We start from the raw sequence: 25,791 nt of genomic DNA, 5'->3' as shown, positions 1-25,791 counted from the left end.
ATCTTCATTGGGTTTGAGATTCAATGTCTTCGTGATTGTTTTTATTCTTTCATTGTTATGCCTTTTTTCTTGGTTTTTGTTTTACTTAATTTGATTCAAGTTGACACCTTATGTGTTTGCCAAAATACTTAAGAAGGACTTTCATCAAAGGTACTATGGTTTGAGTGAAGAGTTTATGGTGGCTATCACTAAATTCAATGTCTTTTCAACCTCATAAATGTCTTATGACTATGGCAGAATTGGTCATCTTAGAGATCATAAATAGTCCATATGAGCGAACAACTACAAATATCTACTCCCTCCGATCCTATTTACAAGAAACAATTTACTTTTTAGATACATTAAATAATTTATGTATTTGGTTTATGTTCTTGACTAGATACATACATTATTCAATGTATGTAAAAAATCAACTTTCTCTTGTAAATAGGACATGAGGGAGTATTTTTGAAGTTGGGTGAAATCAAAGATTGTGAATCTCAATTTTACATGATTATACTCTTGTACGTAACAAAGAGTACTGTCGAATCAAGCCACCATAATAATACGAGTTTAAAGGCTTATGAACATATGTCTTTCATATTAGTTTTGGGGATTTATCCATTTATTGAGAGGCTATATTTAGTATTCATAAGGAAATATCCCTGTTTTTGTTCGTCGTATCCAAGACCTCTCTCTCAAAGTTACGATGACTTGTTATTTTTAAGCACATCTGACGTGAAGGAAACAAATGCGCTGATTAACTAGCTAGCTTTATTCTTGATCGAAATTTGTATGATGTAAGAATTCTTGAGGTTCCACCTCGGGAACTTTAGAATCTTGTCTTTGATAACTTACCTGGAGACCGCCTAAAAGTGTTAGTGTAGTTTTGTATATTTTTTTTTATTTTGGCTTTGACCCTCTTTATTAAACAATAAATAATAATAAGGGATCAAAATTACAATTTAACCGTAATAAAGGCATCAAAACTTCTCTGTATCATTCCAATTTTATCGGATGTTCCCGAAGTGACTCACGAAAACATTATTTAAAATCTAAAAATTGTTCATATCCAAATGTGTAATGTCATAAATCTCATTGAATTAAAACTATTAAAAAATATTCTCAATTGGCCGACTTCTTTTGCAACTTGTTGCAAGATCCTTGGATTAAAAAACAAATCTACCAAAAAAATAAAAATATTACAAGATCCAATTTATTATTTTTATAATTAATCCATCCATATAGTGCAATGTTCCTTTCCTTCCTTGTTTCCTATATAAATAACGGGCTTTGTCGCAACGCAATTGGAGATGCTAAAATCATCATCTCGATCATTTCAATCACCCTAAGATCGCCAATTTCAACACTCTATTTCTTCCAATACGGTACAATACGATACAATTTCTTCTTCCTTAATTAATTAGGTTTAATTTCATACTCAATTTGTATTGAATTGAATTGAATTGATCCGTGTAATCATGATTGAAAATTTGATTAAAATTGATTTGGTTATGTATGTATGTATGTAGAAAGAGAGTAAACAATGTCAGAGGCTAATAATGTTGAAGATGTGAAGAAACAAGAAGTTCATGAAGATTCTTCTAACAATCAAGCTTCTGATAAAGATGCAAATAATGAATCAATGCCCTCACCTCAACAAGAGGTAATTCATTTATTTTGCTCCATTATCCTATTACTTTTTTATAGTGTTTTTTATTTAATTTAATTTGAGAATGTTAATTTTGCATTTCGCGGTTTAAATTGTTACTTATTTTGGTTTTATTTGATTTGTTGGATTCAAGAAAGATGAATGTTAACCCAGGTGGGTTGGTTGGTCTGGTGGTGTAGACTTGAGACCTTGAAGTGTGCTTGTCTCAAGGTCTCAAGTTTGAATCTTCTCGGTGCCAATTTATGTGGGGTAGTTCATACAGAACTTTGCTCTGACATTAATTGGGCCCTTGCCAGTGGAAAGTGGGATTTTTCTGCCATAATAGTCGGTCCTTATAGGGTTGGATACCGAGTTTTTTTAAACAAAAACAAAAAAGAAAGAGGATAAACGTTTTATGTTTGTTTTGACTGAAAAGAACGGGGATTGAATTTGAAGGATAAAATCTGAATACTTCATAGTTTGGTATATGTTCTGCTATATGTATGTTGATAAGTTCTTTGATATAAATGGTGTAAGGTTGAATTTTTTATTCGTGTATAACCTTATGTAACTAGATGTTACATCTACATGAAATATTCAGATTGGAAGTAAGTTTTTGTATCAGATCAAGATATTGTTATAATTGTTTATCGATGAAAATTTGTTGTTTTAAGTTTTTGTAAGCTTTGATGTTACTGAAATCGCTCTTTAAGAATTGGAAGACACTACCTCGCCTCCAACTCGAAAATAAATTAAGTGTAGCAGAGATGAGGGTGTTGTGTTGATGTGTGGTAACACTGATTGTAAATGACAACATTGGACATATAGTTGGGGTAGCACCTATAGTAGAAAATATGGTAGAAACTAGGCTTAGGTGGTTTGGGCATTGTAGAGAGAAGACCTGTAGATTATGCAATAAGGAGAGTAGATCAAAAGGAGGGTAATCAAATCACTAGAGGAGAGGAACATCTAGAAAGCTATAAGAGAAACTATTAAGAAAAATCTAGACTATAGAGATTAATGAGTTGGATAGAAATATGGTATTTGTTAGAACATTATGACGTCGTTTGATCCATGTAGCCGACCTCACATGGTGGGATGAGACTTGGATGTTGTTGTTGTAAATATATTTGTTACATCTACAAAAAAAGAACAGGTTGCAATTTGCAAATAGGTTTTTGTATTAGCTTAAGATATCACTATTTCATTTATTATTATTGGTGAAAATTTTGTTTTTTAAATGTTTTTGAAAGCTCAGATATTACTGAAATAACTTCTTAAGCATTGGGGAGACATTATAAAGGGGTTATTCTTACCAGATTTTTCAGTTAGTCTTGGATTAAATCTCACAATTTGTTATTATGTTGTGATATATCATTTGCTGTAAATCTATTTCTTCAGGAAGATGCTGTCAGGAAAAAGTATGGAGGGAAATTACCAAAGAAGGCTCCACTGATATCCAAGGTTACTTCCTTATCTTTTGCTACATCTTTCAAAGTTCCGTTTCTTGCATGGCTCTATCATTTTTCCATGTGTTTTTGTCTGAAACGTTCTTTTGAAACTGACTTTTGTTCATGAATAATTTCACCTTTTGGCAGGATCATGAACGTGCTTATTTTGATTCTGCTGATTGGGCTTTGGGAAAGGTATTTTCTGGTCTTAGAAGCTTCTGTTTATCATTATGCTCTTAAAATTTTCAATTTAACCTTCATTATGTATTATTTGGATGCCTGATATCTTTTATCTCTGTATGATTTGATTATTCATATAGCAAGGAGCACAAAAGCCTAAAGGACCACTTGAAGCACTCCGTCCAAAGTTGCAGGTTATATTCTTAGTTAACTCTTTCATGCCTGTGTTCATATGAATCCTAAGCTTATTCTTGAACAGCAAAACTTTATATGCACAATTTGTGCCTTCAAAGTTGTTCAACTGCAGTTCAAAATGGAAACAAGAGTAAGGTTGTTTTTTCAAACGATGTTTGCAAGATAAAGTTAGTTCAAACTTAATTTAGCAAACTTCAATCCGAGCATAGATTAAATTGTTTATTTTATGCAACGGTGTTGGTGCCGTTAGCACACCGTGTATCTAATATTCTATTTGGAAAAGTTTTGAGCCCTCTAGTAGACCTCGATTGAATTTCAGAACAGTTATGAAGACTAGATTTTGTTGTTTGAATCATATCTGCAATGATATAGATGTGCTATGCAGTCTATGCAATTAACTTCAACAGAAGTTACTAGTTAGGCCATTGTGGAAGTTCCTTTCATTATGTTTAGAACATAAGATTTTAACGAAACGTGATCTGAACAGGGAATGTGATTCACGAGTCCATTACATGACTTTATAAATGATAAATTGCAATGAACATTTTCCTATGCTTATCTTTGAAATTTGGAAAAACAATTGCTGATATTGCTTTTATGTTTTCCTGCTACCTATGTTGGTAATCAGCCAACACATCAGCAGACCCGATCAAGGCGCTCAGCTTATGCTCCAGCAGATGGTTCTGAAGGTATCATCAAATGACTGGTCCATTTCTTGTGTTCCATAAAGTTCAGGTCTATGTTAAAACTCAACCATTCTGTGGTTACTTCTTTGACAGTTGACGGTGATAATGCGGAGTTAGAGGATCCAAGTGCTAGTGAAGATGTTAGCGGCAATAAAAGCGATGCTGCTCAAGACCAAAAGCAGCCATAAGTCGCTATGGATTTGAGCTATAAATTGCATTTTGATACTGGTGCTTTCTTCTCCGAATTTACAAGGAAATGATGATCATATTAGAGTTGATTGTGCTAATAACTAGAAGTGGGAGTTTTGAAGCATTGTAACCATGAATTTCATGATGTGCCAGGATTGCACAGTGAGAGGTCTTGAACTACTGTGCCAGTTGTAAAATTTGATATTTCTCACAAAATATAATCATCTATAATAAGATTGGATACTTAACAGTAATATGTTCGCAATCAATCACTACATGTTTGAGTAGTAAGTTAGCAGGTTTAAATTTTAAAATCAATAGAAAATTATAAATCATTTGTGTCATATGGATCACAAAAATGAGTTGCTTCCTATAATCCGATATTTTTTAGCATACGTTTGGATGTATGTTGCGATCTGGTTTCCGACGTTCCTATGTATTATTAGTTATTACGTGAATTTTCTGAAGCAGGGATTTCAAGCTTCCGAGTAAACTTATGTTTGGTGCCGTTTTATGTTTTTATTTATTTCATAAAAGCTTTTTTTTTTGTTGCTTAACCAAAGCCTCTGAGACACCATTTAGCATTCTCCTTATGTTTTTTGGTCTTCTAATTCAAAAAGTTTAGTTGACAAATACATGCATGCATCTAACAATATTTTTAAGATTTAAAAACTAAAGTTAATGCAGCCAGGAACTTGTGTTTGTTAGGATGTTCTGCATTGACATAGACAGCTTCAGCTTCATTTTTATTCCACAACCTTATCGTGTAAGTAAGTTTCAAACACATTTTCCATATATCACTTTATTTATTTTTTTATTACCTTACCGTGGAAGTAATAGAGGTCTAAAACTACAATGAAACCATTTATTTATTAATATATCATAGTCTGAAAAATCAAAATATTTACTTCTTTCAACGAAATATTCATTGGTATAAAAGTTTCAACACATTGAACTTTCAACACAATGAAACTACAATGGAAGTTTCAACACATTGAACTTTCAATATCACATCATGTCAACACCCGTAATGAATCTTCTTAACTCTCCCATTCTTGGTATAAAACTATCATTGCATTCCTTCACACCCAAAAACAAAGCTATCAACAACACCCACAATCACAATCACAATCACAAGTCTCATATTATGATGCACAAACGTGTTAACTCAGACAAACTCAGCAGCACCATGGAGTCTCTCCTCCCTGATGATGATAACTTGGTGGAACCAACCACTAAACCATGCTTATGTGGAAGAAGACACTTCATTGAAGCTGCTGCAACTACAACACTCACAGCCACACAGTTCCCAGTTCAGCCTGCCACAGCCACAAATTTTGATTCTGATTACACAGTAATTTCTTCTCTAGCCATTTTTTGTCCTAAGTGTTGTGGAATTTGAATTGTTTGTTTTATGACTAAATATCTTTATTTTATCTCGCTAAATATACCAACTTTAATTTTAAACCACGAAAATTTGTTATTGTTCCTTTTAACTTTTCCGTCTTTCAAATTGGTTCCCACCAATAACTCTCATTTAACAAAAGTTAACGTTTGGCTAATTTAAATGACGTGGTAGATAACGTGGCTTAATTGTGTACCTGCTATGTCAGCCTTCGTGAATGGGAATTAACGTGGGGACAATTTTGAAGACGGAAAAATGTATGGATCATTATTTAATAACAAATTTTAGAGGATTAAAAGTAAAAGTTGGTATATTTAGAGGGGAAAAAAACAAATTTAAGATTATTTTTTTTATAAGAATATAAATTATTGAAAGGAGTACGAGTGGTATTTGAATGTTCTTAAAATTACAAAAACATCCCTTAATGTGTCCTTATTGAATTTGGTCAACAAATGTGTTTTTCGTAGTTTGTTTGATATTTGAATGTCTTTTTCGTTGATCAATAAAATTACCATCAACACACTGAAACTATAGTGACGCCAACTCACATATTTAGGGAGCAGATTCACAGTTTACTAGTAAATAAATGTAAAATGCTTCAACTTTGACTATAGCGAGAAAGTGTCACATCCTTACCATAGTACCAAAGCTTTAAAATCTCTCAAAACTTCAACAATGATGATCAATGCTGTCACCTTTAAGTAGAAGTTCGGAATCATCTACGTTTATAACATCCTTAACGGTATTGATTCAACAAAAACAAGAGAAAACAAATGTAAGAGTTTTGAGTCACTAATATTTGTTTTCCTTGTATTTTACCGAGCCAACATTGATTGGATCACCGTTTCAGCTGTGAAGACGAGTAATATGACAATGACAAGTTGTTAGATTTCCAAATGATTTTCAAGCATCGGTGTATCATAGACCATATGAAAAACATCTTCACCTTAAAAGCATAATCAAATTGTTGCGAAGTTCTGGTTGACATTGACATAACATGGAATCGTTGAATACTTTCCCTTTTGTAGGCTTTGGTTAACAAGTTTCACCCACCTAAACCTGATTGGTATCAAAAGTTCATGGCTTGGGCTCTGAATTCATGTACTAAATCCTATGAAGCTGAGGTTTATTCTTCACTCTTTTTTTGGGTGGTTTTATGTTTCCGTTATCGTTGCATCGAGTTGATGTTTGCGATGTTTTCTTGTAAGGTTGCTCAATACAAGTCTCAAATATTCAGTAACTTGAAGGAGAAGAAGGCTAACAAAATCTTGGAAATTGGCATTGGAACCGGTCCTAACCTCAGTTATTACACTAGTAATTCTGATGTGCAGGTTGTTGGCATTGATCCTAATCCGGAGATGGAAAAATATGCTCGATCTGCAGCTGTATCAGCTGGACTTCCACTCTCAAATTTTGAGTTTATACATGCTGTATGTAATGTTTAGTATTTTCACTGGTTTTTAAGTTCTATAAGTTATAACCTTTCTTTGGAATGAGAATCTATGGTCTAAGTAATTACTGAGACATGTTTGCTTTGTTTGTTAGTTAGTTTATCTTCGTCTGTATTGTTGCGTATCCGATGTTTTATTATCTATATAGATTTGAAAATCCTAATTCTTTATTTTCAGCACTCCAATTCTTTTTCTCCTCATTTTCATCATCTTTTGAAGGCTTGATTTATGTTAATTGATCTTTAAATTTTGCTCTATTTAGGTCGGGGAGGTTATACCATTAAGTGATGCTTCGGTCGATGCAGTTGTTGGAACACTTGTATTGTGTTCTGTTAAAGATGTTGATCTGACACTGAAAGGTGATGAAACTTTAGACTTCTGTTTTTCTTCAAAGGTGATAAAATTATAAATAGTTTGTTTCTTTCCTCCAAAAATTGCTTCCTCAAATTAACAATCATGATATATTTATTTGCACATTAAACTATATAATGCTGCATTGAGTTTAAATTTTAAACAACTAGAAATGTAGTAACTAATCTAAGGGAGCATGCATATAAAGAGATATGTGCTTCCTAGTATATGATGAATGTTTTTTTATACGGATCCGGCTCCTCTAAAGTGAGCAATTCACTTTAGAGTGTAAAGTGGGCAATATCAACCGTTAATTAATAAATGAAAAGTATATATTGTAGGTACGTCATAACAAATCATGAGTTTGTTGCAATAACAACCCTTGATTTTCGTACTTTATACTTTACTCACTTTAGACGATCCTTGTCATTTTTATATTGTCTCACACTTTGGAATTCAAGATTATTGACTAAATTGCGCTATGTATGCAGAAGTGAGGAGGGTTCTACGACCTGGAGGAGTTTATCTGTTTGTGGAACATGTAGCTGCAAAAGGTGTGCGAACAAAACTTTTTTATTCACTATTTTGAATAGAAACTTGTAATCTTAGTAAATCGCTAAAAAAAATATTATTTTCTGTGTTCTCATGGGGATACAGATGGAACACTTCTCAGATTTTTACAGAGAGTTCTTGATCCTCTGCAACAGACACTTGCAGATGGGTGTCATCTCTCTAGGGAAACAGGAGACAGTATATCAAAAGCTGGATTTTCAAGTGTTGAGTTTGACACAGCAATCTTATCAAATGCTACATTTATAAACCCCCATGTATATGGAATAGCTTACCAATAGGATCAAAAGATTTCTTTTGATCCTCTTAGTGTGCCAGTTTGGTTGGTTTCAGAAGGATCATGTGAAAGATATTTAACAGAGGACCAAAATCATAGAGATGAAAATATAGCATATTTATACAATATTAATTAATACCATAACCGTGTACCTTGAATAGCTGAAGAATCCATAGAAACTTGAAACAGACTTGAGAGAGTTTTGAGAGATGTTTCTGCCGCCTTACTGATGGAGCGTTCTTTTGTCTTCAGTGTGTCTAACCTAATGATATAGTTAGATTATATACTCATCAGTGCCATTTGAGGGGTCCCTGCCTCCACTGACGAGTATATAATCTAACTATCCGATTAGGTTAGATACACTGAAAACAAAAGAATACTCCATCAGTAAGGCGGCAGAAGCATCTATCAAAAACTAATTCTCTCAAGTCTCTTTCAAGTCTCTATGGATTCTTCAACTATTCAAAGTACATGGTTATGATAATAATTAATATTGTATAATATGCTATATTTTCATATCTATGATTTTGGTCCTATGTTAAATATCTTTCAATTGGACTAATATATTTCATTTATATTTTAATAATTAATAAAAGTAAATCCAAAATGTTCAACATCATGGTCATTTTAAGGGACATTTAACTAGTCATTACATAATCACTCTCAGACTCAGTCTCACTGTAAAAAGTATATGCTTTCATCGTGTTGTTGGACAAGCTAGGCATGTTTTGGTTTCACAATCATAAACTAAATTGCATAAATATAGATAAATTTTGTACAATGTTAAAATTGATTATGTATGATTCCATTACCATGTTAATATAGAGATGTAATTATTGGTAACATTATTTTTAAAACATTTTTCATGCTATGCTTATTTAGCTGTGCTATTTCAAGTCATGTGTTGATGAAATATTTTGGTTCTAATAGCAATAGAGTTGCTCAACTTGTCTTAATCATGGAAGGGTGCTAATAAGAGAAAGGTTGAAGAACTTCTTGGAAAAACAATTACTCCTCAAAATCATGAGGATTTTAGTGGTATTAATGATGGAAGTGCTTTTATTGGAAGTGGTGGAGAACATAACCAAGTTTAACCTCGTTTCAATAATGCTAGAGTGTGATGAATTGTTAAGAAATCCTCCATGATTGTGGTATTGGATTTGAAGATCAATACAACTACAACTCTCATGATTTTTAGGAGGATGAGTTGTTTTTTAACTAAGTTCTTTAACTTTTCTCTTACTAGCACCCCCATTCTCAATAATAAGATTGTTCATTGGAGACACATTAGCACTAATGAAATGTGGTAAAATTTTGTTTTGCTCTCCACCACTTTAGACAAAAGCATTTATATGGTAATTGAATCATAGAATCAATTTCAACAAGCTTTAAAATTGAACATATACAAATTTTCTAATTCAAAGTTTGACATGAAACCATATGGAGTTAATATTCTATTAAATACAGAAATAAAACACATAATATATCAAATAGTCATTTTTATTAACAAAAGTGTGTTCGTAATGTGAAAGAACAATAATAGATGAGTTGAAATAAATATAAAGTTAATGGAGAAAGATCTAAAGAAACGTACCATTGTTTTGATCTTGAAAAAGTTCTACTTCGACAATGATGATGCATTACTGTTTTGAGATCCAACATTGAAAATGAAGCAAAAATGATATTTTTCTGAATAGAGTTCGTCGTAAACAAAAAAAGTGAGTAATAACACATATATTTCTTTTCAACACGATGCTTTTAAATATCCTGATCCACATTACCAAGACCATGATTATGTAGATTCTAATAGAAAAAGGGTTGGTCAATTTGTTGAGTAAACTAGTTATCATCATGAGACATTCGATTGTCTTAATCAAGGAAGTGTAGATAAATAAGCAAGTTCAACAACATTTCAATAGTGCTAATGTGTCTCCAACGAACAATCTTATTATTTAAAATGTGAGAGAAATATGTCTATTTGCTAGGGATTTTGACAGGGACATGAATCCCTAGCAAATTTGTGGAATTTTTTCATTTGCTAGGGACAAGAAATATGCCCATTTGCAAGGGTTTACTTATTCTCATATCAATAACAACAACAAAAAGATGTTGATTTTTTTTTTTTTTTTTTTTTTTTTTTTTTTTTTTTTATGAATATGTCAAAACAACTATAACACTTTGTGGAATTTTTATTGTGTTGAAAATAGACGCCAACAACTACAAAGTTTTTTTTTGTATGTGTGATGAAAACAACAACAATAACAACAACAAAAATTATTAATTGCGTGATGAATACGGAAAACAACAACACATGTTTAATTTGTGATAAAATCAACAACAAAAATAACAACAAAAAATTATTGATTTTGTGATGAATATGAAAAACAACGACAACTCAAACTTGATTTTTTATTTTATGATGAAATTAATTAGAGAAAAGACAATCAAGCTAAAAAGGAATGCAATCTTTACTTTCAATACTGAATCATAGCGATCTGATACGTGATGAAGAAAATAAACTTGAACATTGTTTCCACTGATCTTTGCTTTTGATTTGCGATCAAATAACTTGAAATGGAAAAAAGAGTTTTCAAGAAACTTAAAATTGTTAATGGAGATAGAACTGAGAATGAAAGGAAGAGAGAAATATAACCTAGATTGTGAAGATGGAAGAGAGAGTGAAAAGAAGCAAGAAATTTGGCATTGAAAAAGATAAAAATCTGATTTAAAAATATTTGGATGGGTACACTTCTTTTCTTTAAAGAATTTTGTGACCTTACCACCGTTCATGTCAGCCTGGGGGCGGATCCAATGCCTATATCCACACAAATTTTTCCTGGAAAAAAAAAAATCACATGTAGAAAAAGAAGAGAATTGAGAGATTAGATCCATAAAACAAGTTAAAGATAGACATACAGTGAAAGAAAATAGTGTTGTTGAAGGAGAGATGCAACATGAATAATTTAAAGCACGAGAATATGTGTTGATGGAGACGAGTTGTAGAACTTGTGCGGCGGGCATATGAAAACAGAAGCTCCTAAGGTTTATGTCTTGGACTATTAAAGCTAGGGTTAAATCTTGCTTTTATTTTAAGAGTATTACTTTTCCCACCCTATGGCCTTCTCGCGCGCCCTATGCAAATTACCAACATGCCCTTCGGATTATAGAATCTGGACAATTGTGAAGTATAAAAGGAACTTCACCCCCATTTTTACAGTTTTACAGTTTCACTTTCAGCATTCTTTCTCTCTACATTATCAATTTGGAAAGACCAATCAGATTCGTCCCCCAAGTGAAAAAAATTCCAAGGACGGATTTGATTGAAATCCATAAAATCATTGCCTTCTTCATGGCCGTTATACAACGTTATTTCTTCCCTAATTCTATAAACTTGGAACCATAATTTTTCAATCTCTCATTTACAACCCAAAATTCTTAAAATTTCTTCCATTAATTAACAACTCTTTCTTTCCCAATTCTAAAAACTTCAAACCCTAATTTGTTTTGCTCCGATTTATAATCCAAAATCCCCAAAATTTCTTCAATCAAAATTGTTCAGATTGAATCTGAAATGATGGGTGGTGGTCGTATGGGCAAAAACAGTTCTCAAACTTGAGCTTCATCCTCAAACTCTATGTTTAACGGTGATGTAAGAATGCTTGAATGTTGGTGTCCCATAATTTTTGTTGTAAGAAAATCTAGTACTCTCAAGAACCCAAGAAGGCCTTTATATGCTTGCTCTTTACCAGAGGTTTTTTTAACAATGGTTATGTGTTGTTAAATGTTATACATTTGTATTGTTGATTGATTTTGATTTTCCCTTGTACATGATGGTGATGATGATAATTGTGAATTTTTTGTCCGTGTTGATGAAGCTAAAGAACTAGGATACTTTAAAAACAATGAAATTGGTGCTGGTCAGGGAAGAAAGACAAGATTGATGGTGAAGGTTCAGTCTATGGTTAAAGCTATGGAAAGTGGCAATGAATAGATTTGGAGGGCAATGTTGATGGACAAAGTTGATTGTGTAGGAAGTGAGCTTAAATTGATTAAGTATTTGGTAGGGATAATTTGCTTTGTTTGAAACATGTTATCGTATTGTACTAGGCGTGTGTAACACCCTCAATGAAAAGAGGTTGAAGATGAAAGTGAAGCTTGCATAGCTTTATATTTGTATTTTGATGATGTTTATTAGGACTCCTAGATGATGTTTCTTTTGTCTAGTTAATATAACATATAATCATGTTAAAGCATGTAGCAATCCATGCCTTATTATGTCCTTAGTGTCTTGCATATAAAACCTTCATTCCAAGATTTTGAATCGATTGAAATGGTTCTGAATCGTATCACTAGAAGTCTTTGACTTGGGGTGAATTGTTTCATGAGTTTTTGAATCTTATCACATCTGAATCGATTCAAAATATTTTGAATCGTATGATGGAAACTTTTTGACTTGTGTTGAATCGAATCAAATAAGTTTGAATCGTTTTAACCTTCATTCTAGGGGTTCTAAATCAATTCAATTATGGTTAAATATGATTTTAGTCCTTACATGTTGCGCCCCTTTTAAGAATAGTCCTTACATTTCATTAAATGTTTTTAAAATCTTCATATTGTATCTCCATTATCCTTTATATCTAATCCTTGCATACAATCCAACCCTAATTCCAATCCTAATCTTAATTCATTATGGCGCCCCATTTTTGAATTTCAAATCCAAAATTTGCCTCCTATTTTATCTAATTAATTTCAATCCATCGGACTCCATCCTCTTTGTAACTACCCCATGCCATTAATGATGTTGTTTCATTTTCCATGCACTTTTCCATGCAAGCATTCTTTCATTCCTCGGTTCACATACAACACTGTAAGGAAGAGAAATATGGACGACATCCATAACATTCTGGCCTATCACTCCTTGACCGGTAATTGAGCAAAAACACTCATGAATTTTTTTTTCCTGGTTCTTTTTATATGGTTTTTTTATATTCATTCAAACCCTTACGTGAAATTTTTTGGATTTAACAGGACCTTTGATACCCAATCCTGCAAATGAGTTGGAGAGAGCTGTCAATGAATTGCGGACAAAGTACATGACATACTGCATCGAGTACATGACATGTTGCTTCTTGATGATAAGGTGATTTTAATCGTAGGCGAAGAATTTTATTTGTATTAGATTTGGTGGTATGGTGTGTTTCATTCTAACATCTGTATTTCAATACACTCACTGCTTGGTAAGATACAAGCATCTGCGAAAAAGACGTTGGTACCCAAATTCAAAGCCATAGTTCAGGAGGGATCTGTGTACGAAGTTGAAAACGTTTTGGTTAGACACAACAATCCTAAGTATCAGACGAACCGTTACAGGTTTAAGCTCAACTTGATGGACCAAACAAATATGGTATGTGACAATGTGAATTTAAGTTGACATGTATCTCGATAAAGGTTAACGCTCATGACTAACATGTTACTATAATTATTTATGTTTACAGGTGCTTTGTTAGAAATTTTTGGACGTCACAAGTCGGTTGTCTAAAAATATTTTTGCAGTTACGATGTCTTGGCACTAATCAAAGATAACAAAATGGAGTAGATTCTTATACCGAAATCATGGTATCAGAATTATGTTAGTTTCACACTCATTCAAACTTATGTAATATGTACCACATTAAGATAATTATTCATATTATCAACGTTTACGTGCACGCGTGTCACATAATTTTCAAAACGTTGTTCAGACAGCAAATCATGATTTGCAAGTTTTGTTCTTAACTATTTATGGCTTGTGCGTCAATACGGGTAGACGATCTGGTCAAACTGTTAATTCTCTAACGAAATATTGATGTGATAGTTAGTCAGTCCCAATTATTTTAGGGTTAAATATATTTTTGGTCCTTACATTTTACGTTATTTTGAAGAATAATCCTTACATTTTAATAAATGTTTTTAAAGTCTCGCAAAATGTAAGGACTACTCTTCAAAGTCACGCAAAATGTAAGGATCAAAAACATATTTAATCCTAAAATAATTGGGACCCACTAACTGTCACATCAACATTCCGTTAGAGAATTAACAGCATGGACTAATTTTGATGATGGAGATAAAATGTGAGGATTTTAAAAACATTTAATGAAATATAGAGACTATTCTTCAAAGGGGCGCAAAATGTAAGGACATATTTAACACATTCAAATATCGTCTGATGCATATCAATCTTCATAGTTTCTTAATAGTTCATCTAGGTTGTCTTTTAGTTGTCTAAATCGACTCAAGCATTTAATGAATCGATTCACTATGTTGTTTTTGGCCGAAATTTTGCACTTACCACCATTTTCTATATATACTCATGACCTTCTCATAACACCAAAATATTAAATCATTTGTATATATTCTCTCTATAGTCTCCAAACCTCATTGTTCATACACTCTTTAAGATTAAACTTTTTTTCTTATAATCACTTTGATCTTTGAGTCATAGATTGCTAGAGTGCTATAGAAATTGTAAGTTGGTTCAATCAAAGAAATTGATTCGGTATTGGGGGTTCTTTCTAAAGTTCTTATGTTCAAGGGGTCCATAGGCCATTGAACCTTGTATAAATCCAATACGTCGTAAATCGTTTTCTTCAAATCGCTTTTGCTACAAACTTGATAAAAAAAAAATCGTTATTCACCCCCCTTTAGCGCATGTTACCTTGCCATATAGACTAACAAAATGTAACCTTTCTGTCATGATATTATAAGCAAATTCGTCCTTGAATTATTTTAAAAATATCAAATCGATCATCTTGATTTTTAACGAATAATTCAAGGAGAAATATACCATGTTAGCACTTAACGTCAAACATCATCACCGTTAATGCTGAGACTTGACGAAGAGACGAATTGATCGACGTTTGTAAAATTCAAAGACATTTTAACTATTTCGAATAATTTGAGGATTAAATTGATCGATGTGTGCAAATTGAAGGACAAAAATGCCTATTCAGTTAATAAAAATATGAGTAAATTACACTCCATCTTCCCTCAAAGATGCTTGAATTATACTACCTTCACCTCTTATGTTAAAATATGTCTCCTCCCTTGAAAAGTAAAAGTTATACTCCCCTCCCCTATAAGATGCTTGAATTGCAATCTCATCCTTTAATAATTAAATATGGACTACACTTTAATCTATTTTAACATAAATAAATATTTTTATAATATATTAATTTTGAATCACCATTTAAAAATTATAAATTCTTTTCTTTATAATCGAAATGTCTACGACAATTAAATTTAAATAAATATTTTGTTATTAATTTTATAATTTAGAGTATAAAATTCACTTTTAAATAACCATACTTAATCGACTTTAGTAATTTTTCACATATTTTAATTTTATTTTGGGTTGTTTCATATTTTAAAATAGAATTTAAAACTATATGTTAATGAAATTGTGAATAAAAAATAGCGAAAAATATGCATTCAAAATTTGATTATATTAAAATGAACCTGCAATGTTATTTTTCTTTGAAGTGTGTTAGATTATTTTTTAGCTATTATTAGAAATAAAAAAATTATTGAGGGACTAAAGTTTACATTTTAACTTAAGAAGGAGGAGAATGTAATCCAAGTTTCTCTCTTAAGGGAATCGTATCCAGGTAAATGTGAATAGAACTGGCTAAATTGTCACGTGTCATTCATCAGTGAAGAGAGTAAAATATTTTCTAATATATTTTGAATAAGAGGGAGGGAAATATATATTTTAAAGTGAGCATTGATAACGGCGCGTTTAAACTTTAAACTTGAAGTCGTTGAATTGAATTCAATCAAAGAAAAATCAAAACAAATCAAACACTACAGTACCAGTAGCGGTTGCCAGCTGTGCAACCACTTTGCTTTCTTCTTCTTCTTCTTCTATTTCTTTCTTTAATATTAGGGTTTTCACTTTCTTCCCTTCCTTCTTCACACTCTCTACAACGGAATCATCATCGCACTTTCTCCATACACCAATTCGAGGTAACTCCACAAAATTCAAACTTTCCGTTCATGGTTTTTTTGTCCTTTCTATTGTTATTTTTTCGTTATCATATTCTTTTTTTTTTTTATAAACACTTGTTGAATTTCATATAGGGATGATTCTGTGATTTAGATTTCAATTTTTGCATTTGTTAACTAATTTTTGCATATGTCCGGCACGAGTCAGGCCTTTGGTAAAAAATAGCGGATAACTGATAAGTTAGCTTATAGTAGATGACTTATAAACTAGCTTAGCTGATGGAATTTGTAGTATTTGATGAAATTAGCGGTTCAAGTAGCTTTTAAATATTGGATGACATAAAAAATGTGCATTTAGTTAATATTTATTTTTTTCAATTAAGGTTGCATGGGTAAATGGAGATAAAAAGTGATAAGTTTTAAGCTATAAATTATAAGCTACTTAAATTAATTTGGGTAAATACCTCTTTTCGTCCCTGTAAATTAGCGAATTCCGGTTTTAGTCCCTGTAAAAAAAAAGATTTAGATTTTGTCCCTGTAATTTCAGATTCTTCCACTTTTGATCCCTTATTACACCATGTAAGCAGAATTTGTATACATGTCACGTAAAATGAGGGACCAAAAGTGGAGGAATCTGAAATTACAGGGACGAATCTGAAATTACAGGGACGTAATTTATGCAAATTCTGCTGATGTGATGAAAGGAGGGATCAAAAGCGGAAGAATCTGAAATTACAGGGACAAAATCTAAATCTTTTTTTTTTACAGGGACTAAAATCGGAATTCGCTAATATTATAGGGACGAAAAGAGATATTTACCCAATTAATTTATCAAAAACCGCTATAAGCACATGTAAAAATAACAGTTACCAAACAGGTCTTTTTAATCATACGAGCTTATATGCTATTAGGTACAAGCCATAAGCTCAATTTTATGTCTTACCAAACATACACTTAGTGTGTGTGAAGTTTCGCCACTAGGCTCTTTAGAACCAAAAACAAATTGATGTTTCTATTTACTTAACCTGGCTGATGATTCCCGAAACTTAGTTTTGCTTTTGTTTAGTTTTGCTTTCCATTTTTGCGGTTTAAATAATCATGCTACCTATAATTTATTAGTAGATTTTCTTTGTACCGGATGATTTATTAGATGTTGAAAGCCATTGATTTCTCTTCTTTTGGTTGTAGGATTGTCTGTGAATCACTTGTGTTACAATATTAGTGTCTGTTGAAGGTGCAATTTATCAAATGCTTGTTTTTGTGTGCAAACCAGTGGGCTTCAGAACGAAACGATCATTTGTTTTTGAAGTATATACTTGAATGTGTAAATATCGACTAAATTGGTTACTAAAATAGGCCGAATTTGAAGCATTCGGGGTTGGGTTTATTGTGGTATTCTGAAAAAATAGCTAAAACGGGGTCTCTTTGTTGTGTGGCTTCAAGGCCACATGGATCAAGTGCAGACAGTAGGGAGTGGTCATTGGGTCCGCACGAGCCCTACTGGCGAACTAACACGAGCTATTCACCACCTCCGTCGAGGTGGGATTTCAGATTCCAGTCTGAAGGGCTGCCTTATAGTTTGAGTGATGGTGGGCAACTCTATGATGGGTCTTCTACATCTTCAAATGGTAAAGAAAGTAGGACTTGGGTCAGAGGCAACCATCTATATGATCTTCACTATTCTGTTGCAGATGGAACTGGGATTTTCGTTAGCAGTCCGTGTCCATCTGACCTTTCTCAGGGTCCTCAGTGGATGCCTCCAGCAATACAGGAAATAAGTTTCGATGATTACACGGCTGTGACCAGGAAAGGTAAATCCTCATATTATATGAATTTTTAAAATAGTATATGACTTGTTCGATGTTCTCTTTTTTACTTGAAACATTGTGTATGTTTTGTTTTATACCTTTTCTATTATATAGAGAAACTAGACTATAAATATAGTGGTGGAGTAAGCCATGAATGGATTGCTGGTTGCCCTTTACCCAGAATCTAAGCAATAATGTTGGCTTTTCATCATTGAAATGGTAGATGCTATAAAACAGCCATTAGGGTAGTTTGAGAAATTTAGAAAGAAAAAAAGAGCACTTGAGTTTGTTGATTCTGGGAAGTTGATTTACAGTTTAGTTCAGCGAGTTTATATGGAAGCAGAAGGAATTTTTCAAAGATTAAGTTGCTTCTAGTTGATTAGGTTTTGTAAGTTGTACCATATAGGGTTGATTGCTTTATGTAACAGAATATAAACTAACTGCTCTTCTGTTAATAGGAGATTATATATAGGGTATTGAAGCTTTAATCTCCAAGCACATGGAATATTGATAGAGATGTTTTTTCGATAAAACATTTTCTACATCTACTTTTTGTCTTCAGTGATAATTACAAGGCGTAAATAATATTTTCATCCTTGTAATATACACCTTCTCCAGTTTTAGTCCTTAACCTTTTTTATGGGTTTTGATCCCTTAAACATTTGAATAGCTTCTTTAGTCCTTGTTTTGATATCACTACATCGGTGCCCGTAATATTGGTCTTTCTTTAAATTAGTCCTTGTAATATTTGAACCATATTTATTTTGGTCCCTAGAGTAGGGGCTGGTTCCTACATTGACCAAATCAGCTGCGGGTCTTTATAAAGACATAGGGAGGCCAGGACCTCCTCCAAAATATCTCATTCTTAATAGGTATATCTGTATATATAAATTTTTTCTCTTTTTTTTTTTTGGTTAAAGGTATATATAAATAGGGAAATGTTAACTTGTGCCCTGAGGGCACAAGTTAATGATTCAAATATAGAAAAAACTTATTTGAATGTGTGCATTGCATTTAATATTAAACTTTTTAATCATTTAAATGCACAAAATTTTAGAAAATGTTTATTCTTTTAGGTTTCTTTTAGGGCACATGTTAACACTACCCATATAAATATTATAGCATTATCTTATATTATACATATTATATTGTGCACATATATTACCGTGTACAAAGCAGTGCAAAGGTAAAGTGAATTATCACAAGTAGCATAATCCGGGTTCTAATCCAGTAGAGTAGAGACTTTCTTTTTCTCCCATTTCTTCTGTATTTTTAAACAAAATGCTATAACGCATAAATCTAGATTCGAACTCTGTTCAGAGATCAATAGTCACTAGGACTAGCCACCAATAACACATTCTCAATCGTGATAGGAAAGTATATATGCACACACGTTAAGCAAATTGACCCCCCTCACACAAACCTTTCAAGCTCCGCCACTTGACCAAATACCAATATTACAAAGAGCACACATAAATTAAGAAGGACCTAAAGCAATTTTTCTTGTGTTTCGAGTATTGAAAACAACAAGAAATTTTGCTTTAGGGATTCTTGCTTAGGACTAAAACTGGAGAAAGTGTATATTATAAAATGTGAATTAATCCTAATTACAGAAATGCTCCATTTTTGTTTTATTTTTTCCTTCTTATTTTGAAAGATTTGTGGTAAGAGTCCCACATCAGATAGGAGATGGCCTTGCAATGTGTTTATAAGTGGGGGGTAATCGTCACCTCACAAGCCGGTTTTGTGGGGTTGTGTTAGGCCCAACCACGAATTCTAAGATGGTATCAGAGCCTCTTCAAGATCCATCGGGCCACCTGCTATCAGGTTTTCGCTATCGGGCCACCCACCATTTATGTCCACGAACCAAGCCCATTAGTGCTGGTCGTGAGGGGTGTGTTAAGAATCCCACATCGGATAGGAGATGGTCTGACAATGTGTTTATAAGTGGGGGTAATCCTCACCTCACAAGCCGGTTTTGTGGGGTTGTGTTAGGCCCAACCACAAATTCTAAGAATTTGTATAGAGAACAATGAAATGCTTTATGATTTCATTTTATGTTTTTACTAATAATTAAAAAAAAAAAGTACTTTTACTTTGTTTCTTGTTTTCCGAAGATTTGTATGTAAGCTAAAAGATTAATCTTTAAAGCATAACATCCAATTCAACATATGTTCATAATACAAATCTACATCATAAGTTCAATATCAATTCGTCTAGAAGCTATAATTCTAGATATCTAGGACATTAGCCACCCCCTATTTAGGAAGGCATCCTCCATGTGATCTTCATTCTTATCAATGGAGTCTCTATCTACATTAGGAACCTCCAAACTATTTGCAAGTGCACCATCCTTGCCACCATTACCGCTTGATTCTTCAATTTGAACCAATTCATTTTCAATTTTAGCATCCAAATTCAAATTTGAACTTTCTTCATGCTCCAAAATCTAACCATTATTAGGAGAGAGGTAGTTAATGTTATATTAGATAGCTATCCTAACTTGCTTCTTGTTCATTCTTGAATTAGCCATCACAAATGTGAAATGCCACATCATTCATGATCTTTTTCTTTAAATGGGTTACTTATCTCGACGTGGACCTTAATAATTATAAAATCAATTGAATCATAATATATTGGGTAATTCTAGATAAATAACCATTTTCTTCATAAGTTTGGGTGCTTATCATCTGAACGACATTCTAATTATAGTACAAACTTAACCAGTCTCTTCAAGAATGATTATGTCACTTCTTATTTGACTTCGGGATGCTTGAATAATAAAAAGGAGCACTATAAGAATGTTCACATCCTTGCAATGAAAATCTAATCAGTTTGCAAAGTCTAAAGACGAGGTGTTTGTTGAAAATCAAAATGCAAACAAGGGTTTTTGGAGGAATATTGTACAATGCTTGAGGGTTGCTTGTCCCTTAATTTAAGTGTCGCATTTTGGATTCAAATGTAAAGCTAGCCACGAGGTTCATTTAAAAAGAGATGGGTCGACTAAAGAAAAGATACATAATGTCTTCAATAGGGTTAGCGGCCGAGAGTTACTTATCTTCCACTTGTTTTATTATGAAGTTAAGTGGGGACTATATGATTGCTTAGAAATGATAGTGAGAGACCTTGACAAAATAAGATTGATGGCCGTGTTCACAATGTCAAAAGTTAAGCTTTTGGTAGGGTAAGAGGTAGGTACACATGCACTTCAAACCAAAACTCGAACGATAGTGAGAATCTTATAGTGATTGATATCCAGTTTTAGAAAGATTTCTATTTGGGTAGCTTGACATATAGTTCATCCGGCTCTTAGCGTAATTGAAATGTTTTTGTGAGGGCAAGCTTCCCAATCTATGTAACAAATTGTATTTAATTCTTTAAATTACCTAATATATTATTATTTAATTGATTTTTTAATTATTTAGATCCACACCAAGAAATTAACTGTTTAAACCAAGACCGTTAATGATGTGGTATTTGTGATGGCTTATTCAAGAATGATCGTGAAGTTAGGAAAACAATTGACTATAATATTAAGGATCTTTCTTTGGATGAATATGGATCATCGCAGTCTAGATTTGTATGCTCGAATTAGGGATCACTTGGTTCAAGTTCGAAAAGATAGTGGTATTGATGATGCGCTTGCAAACGATTTGGGAGTTTCTAATGCTGATGAAAATGGAGATGCCATTTTTTTTTTTGTGGTGGCCGGGGCTTGAACCCCGGACCTTGCATATTTTATGCATTGTCCATACCAAGTGAGCTAAGCTCACAAGGACAAATGGAGATGCCATTTGATTAGAAGGAAGATTTTATGATTATGTAGGGTGACTATTTTAAAGTTGGGAATGAATATCCAATATATCTAGAATTGTAGTTCCTAGAGGTAGATTGATTATGAACTTATGTTGTGTGATTGTGTTATCAACTTATTGTTGAGTTGTGTGTTATGTTTTAGATATGATTATCATGAGTTACGAATTTATGATTATAAATATTTAGTCTAACTTGGTGTTATTAAAGGTTTTTCCTAACATGTTGCTTATGTGCCTATGTATGAGTATAATTTTGTAGTTTCGGTTGCATTTCAATATTTCAGCACCTCCCGATTCTATGTAGGCTGTAAAGTTTGACAACATCGGTTTTTGATCATTTTGTTTGGACAGATAGAGCTTACTTTAACGAGGTAGTGGGATGAACTAGTATCTCTTTGAGTCTACAGGCTTTTACTAGGATGACATCCCACTGATTGATAAATCTAGCATCATAGTACAGTATTTGGTCATGATTTCTTCTTATTTAATGATTTTCCTTTCCTTGTTATATCATTGGTTTTTTACATCGTCATTTATCTGTTACTGCATGGCTTTGTCTGTCAAAGGCTATTATTGGTTGATGGTTTTAGTTAAACTGTCCTGATGCTAATATCACACTAAAGCTGTTGTACTCAACTTTGTTTGGTAGTATATTCTTTCAATATGAACTTGTAGATTATTACTTCTGCATACTGAACTGTTTTCTTCTCATTTGTACTTTTGATAGATTTTCATCCTTCTTTAGGCCGGATATCTTTTACACCTACTAAGGAGGTAATATTTTTGGCAATTGTTTGGCATGCGCGTTTCTTTCAACAAATAGGCTGACAGGTATGAAATATGTGCAGGGAACTTCCCAAAATCCTTACAATAGGGGCTCCACTTCATCTGAATCAGAAAGTAGTGAGTCCGAGTCTACTACAAATTCCCAATTGTCCTTTCAGAGGAATTTCTCAAATCATCGTTCTTTCATCTCTAAACCTATCCATCCTTTGTCATTTCCAGACCTCACAACTGCTAGGGATGCCTTTGATCATGCAGTTTCAGATTACACAGGGTTTGATACTTCTAATCGCCTCAGAGACAGCCAGCGCTCGAGTAATGCTAGCAGTAGTCAGGATTCTGCAGATATTACCGAGTCATTTGATTTAGAAACACCTGCTCATCTGCATACTCAATCAGATGAATTTAGATGTAGCTTGTGTGAAAAATTTATGTCGCAAAGATCACCTTGGAGTTCTCGTCGTATTGTGAGAAGTGGAGACATGCCTGCAGCCGGGGTTCTTCCTTGTAGGCATGTTTTTCACGCAGAGTGTTTGGATCAGGCAACACCAAAGACAAGGAAAATTGAACCACCTTGCCCTGTGTGTGTCAAATTAGAGGAGCAATATTCCCCTGATCAACGGGGTGTTGTAAGATTGAGAAATAGTTTTCCCAAGTTTAAATCAGACGATTCTATGTTCCTACTTAATCGAAATCGCATCAGAAAAAACCTTTCTATGAGAGGTAATTTAAGCAATCAATTTCCAGGCAAGGTGAGGAAAACCGGAGGATATCCTTCACAGCTGTTTACCGGAAGCTCAGCTAACCATGAAGTTGGTATTTACTCGAAGGCAAAAGCAGGCCCAAGTATTGAAAGTTAACAAGTAATGTCTGGAATGTTGTAACTTATGGATGTGCATTATTTACTTGAAGTTCAGAAGCTGACTGTCCCACGGTGTAGTTGAGCCAAAATTTACTGCATTGATTCCTAACCTGGTTATGGTTTTGTATATTGATTTGTTGCACGTGTATTGGAAGTAACTTACTTGGAACTTGATCCTGTACATTATCTATTTTATACATTTGAGTTCTGATCTTTAGCTTTTTTATTGTTTTTTGATTGAATTTCGATCTTTAGTTGAACTTCAAGCATATCTTGTTTTGATTAGTGGAGCTGAGGTTGCAAAACCACTAACACATGCCACTCACATCTCGGTTGTTGGTGAGTTGAGAGACACCGAAGGAGTTTTAACTAAGAGGTCCAGGGTTCAAATCTGAAAATTAGCGCTAAAAACAATTGGTTAGTCATAAATTATAGGTACTAATGTGTAACTTTTTGTTTTTTTTTTTGAAGGGAATATGTAACTTCTTTTATTACAAGGTACTAATATGATAATCACCCAATAAGATCTTAAAATTTCATTCCTCAAAAGAAAAAAAAAAAAAATCTTAAAATGTCTTGTATAGTATCATATGAATAGAAGGAAATAGTGAAGAGTTGTTATTGAACTAACCTGACCTCTATGTTCAGTTTGTTTTGATAAAGGATCTTGTATACTACAAAATTGAAAAACTATATGTTTAAAAGAAGAGTATTGATATATGAACATAAAGAATAACTGATAATTTGGTTAGAGAGAACACAGTTATTATGAAAATCGAAACCGTGTATAATATAGCTTTTTAATATTTTTTTTACAATGAAATTTTTTCTATGTATATAGATTTTTTTATGGCACTAAGCTTTTCTCTTAAATAAACAATCTCAAACTACTATTACCAAAAAAACAATCACAAATTATTGATTTGGATATTCGTAAAACCACCTTCACAGTCAATATTTTTTTCACAGAATAAAAAGTAATTTTCAATAGGTCCTACCGGGAGTCGAACCCAGGTCGCTGGATTCAAAGTCCAGAGTGCTAACCACTACACCATAGAACCATCACACCTTCATGCCATTACATTTTAATTTCATATTCTATTTGTAAATTTTCTAAGTATTTTCTTGGTTAGAAGTTATTGAATGGTTTTATTTGTGAAGTTATTGACTTGCAAAGGGTAAACATAGAGGTATTATTGTACATTTAAAAACAAGCAACACTTATCTCTATCCGCTATTTCTCATTTTGTTTTCTCTTCTCGCACTCTGTTACCTATTTTTTCTTCACAAAAAAAAAAAAACCTAATAGGACCTAACCTCTTTCATATTTGACATACATTAGTATTTCAGCCGCCAACTTTTGTACTACATTTCTTCTTCCACACTCAACCTTTCTCTGAAATTAATTTAACAAAAGTGACACCTTGATCTTACAAGTCACTTTTATGAACATGAGTTGGTCTCAATATACAAATTTAATATGGTATTAAAGTTTATCGATCTCAATGACTCACCATTTATATTTACGCACCAAACTCAACAAAATTGAGTGTGAGGGAGTGTATTTATTTTTTTTTCCAAGTCACACATACCATAAATATAATGTCTTAAGATTATAAAGAGTGGACAACTTGACCATAGAACAAGTCATCTTTATTTTCATTAAGTTAGTTGAATATAAAAGGCACTCATGGTCAACTTGGCCATACAAGTCAACTTTATTTTCATGAAATCCCTTATATTTTCTTTAATCCTTAAGTATTTTTTAACTCCAAAATTCAACTCTCAAAAATACCCTAAACATGAAATAAAATGGGAGAGTAATAACACTCATGGTCTAATTTCATGGACCATTAAATGTTAATGCAGTTTTCAGTAACGACTTGAAGGGACCATTGTTGTAGCTTTTTTCATGTGCTCTGTCCACTTAGCTCAAGACAATTGCACATTCTATAGACAAACGTGATGTATGAATAGGGTTCTTGAATTGCCTAGTGTTTATGTAATGTCAAATCAACACCACACATTGCTATTAATACTGCTTTGTGAGAATGCTTCTCATTCCCATTTCCCACCAGCACTAATATTGCTCTAGCCATAATATTGTCATCTTCCATCAATTTGTCATAGCATGAATTTTTCTTTTTTCGGCTTTTGC

The 25,791-nt window shown here is 32.9% G+C and overlaps 3 protein-coding genes and 1 non-coding gene across 5 annotated transcripts; 3 read left to right on the top strand and 1 right to left on the bottom strand.

Annotated features, from left to right (window-relative positions):
• Positions 1-1,208: 1,208 nt before the first annotated feature.
• Positions 1,209-4,600, top strand: LOC11417585 (uncharacterized). The gene is made up of 7 exons (XM_003613810.4): positions 1,209-1,367; positions 1,512-1,645; positions 3,032-3,094; positions 3,229-3,276; positions 3,402-3,455; positions 4,085-4,145; positions 4,236-4,600. The coding sequence occupies exons 2-7, from the start codon at positions 1,526-1,528 to the stop codon at positions 4,328-4,330; spliced, it is 441 nt and encodes a 146-aa protein (XP_003613858.2). The 5' UTR covers positions 1,209-1,367; positions 1,512-1,525; the 3' UTR covers positions 4,331-4,600.
• A 538-nt stretch (positions 4,601-5,138) lies between these two features.
• LOC11417371 (methyltransferase-like protein 7A) lies at positions 5,139-9,230 on the top strand. The gene is made up of 7 exons (XM_039834409.1): positions 5,139-5,262; positions 5,312-5,685; positions 6,765-6,860; positions 6,945-7,166; positions 7,450-7,546; positions 8,030-8,092; positions 8,196-9,230. Exons 2-7 carry the CDS (start codon positions 5,347-5,349, stop codon positions 8,387-8,389), a joined length of 1,011 nt encoding a protein of 336 aa, XP_039690343.1. The 5' UTR covers positions 5,139-5,262; positions 5,312-5,346; the 3' UTR covers positions 8,390-9,230.
• A 6,952-nt stretch (positions 9,231-16,182) lies between these two features.
• LOC11424788 (uncharacterized) lies at positions 16,183-23,859 on the top strand. 2 transcript variants are annotated; one of them, XM_024784286.2, is made up of 5 exons: positions 16,183-16,386; positions 17,554-18,176; positions 22,716-22,762; positions 22,837-22,891; positions 22,994-23,859. In XM_024784286.2, the coding sequence occupies exons 2-5, from the start codon at positions 18,119-18,121 to the stop codon at positions 23,629-23,631; spliced, it is 798 nt and encodes a 265-aa protein (XP_024640054.1). In that variant the 5' UTR covers positions 16,183-16,386; positions 17,554-18,118; the 3' UTR covers positions 23,632-23,859. The 2 variants fall into 2 exon arrangements, with proteins under 2 accessions (XP_024640054.1, XP_024640053.1); XM_024784285.2 differs by having other exon boundaries at positions 16,184-16,386; positions 22,837-23,859.
• A 763-nt stretch (positions 23,860-24,622) lies between these two features.
• On the bottom strand, positions 24,623-24,694 carry TRNAQ-UUG (transfer RNA glutamine (anticodon UUG)). Its single transcript has one exon. It is a non-coding gene; the product is annotated as a tRNA-Gln (tRNA).
• Positions 24,695-25,791: the final 1,097 nt, after the last annotated feature.

Source organism: Medicago truncatula, chromosome 5, assembly GCF_003473485.1.
Source record: "Medicago truncatula cultivar Jemalong A17 chromosome 5, MtrunA17r5.0-ANR, whole genome shotgun sequence".
Taxonomy (NCBI): domain Eukaryota; kingdom Viridiplantae; phylum Streptophyta; class Magnoliopsida; order Fabales; family Fabaceae; genus Medicago; species Medicago truncatula.
This window is presented reverse-complemented; position numbering and strand designations above follow the sequence as displayed.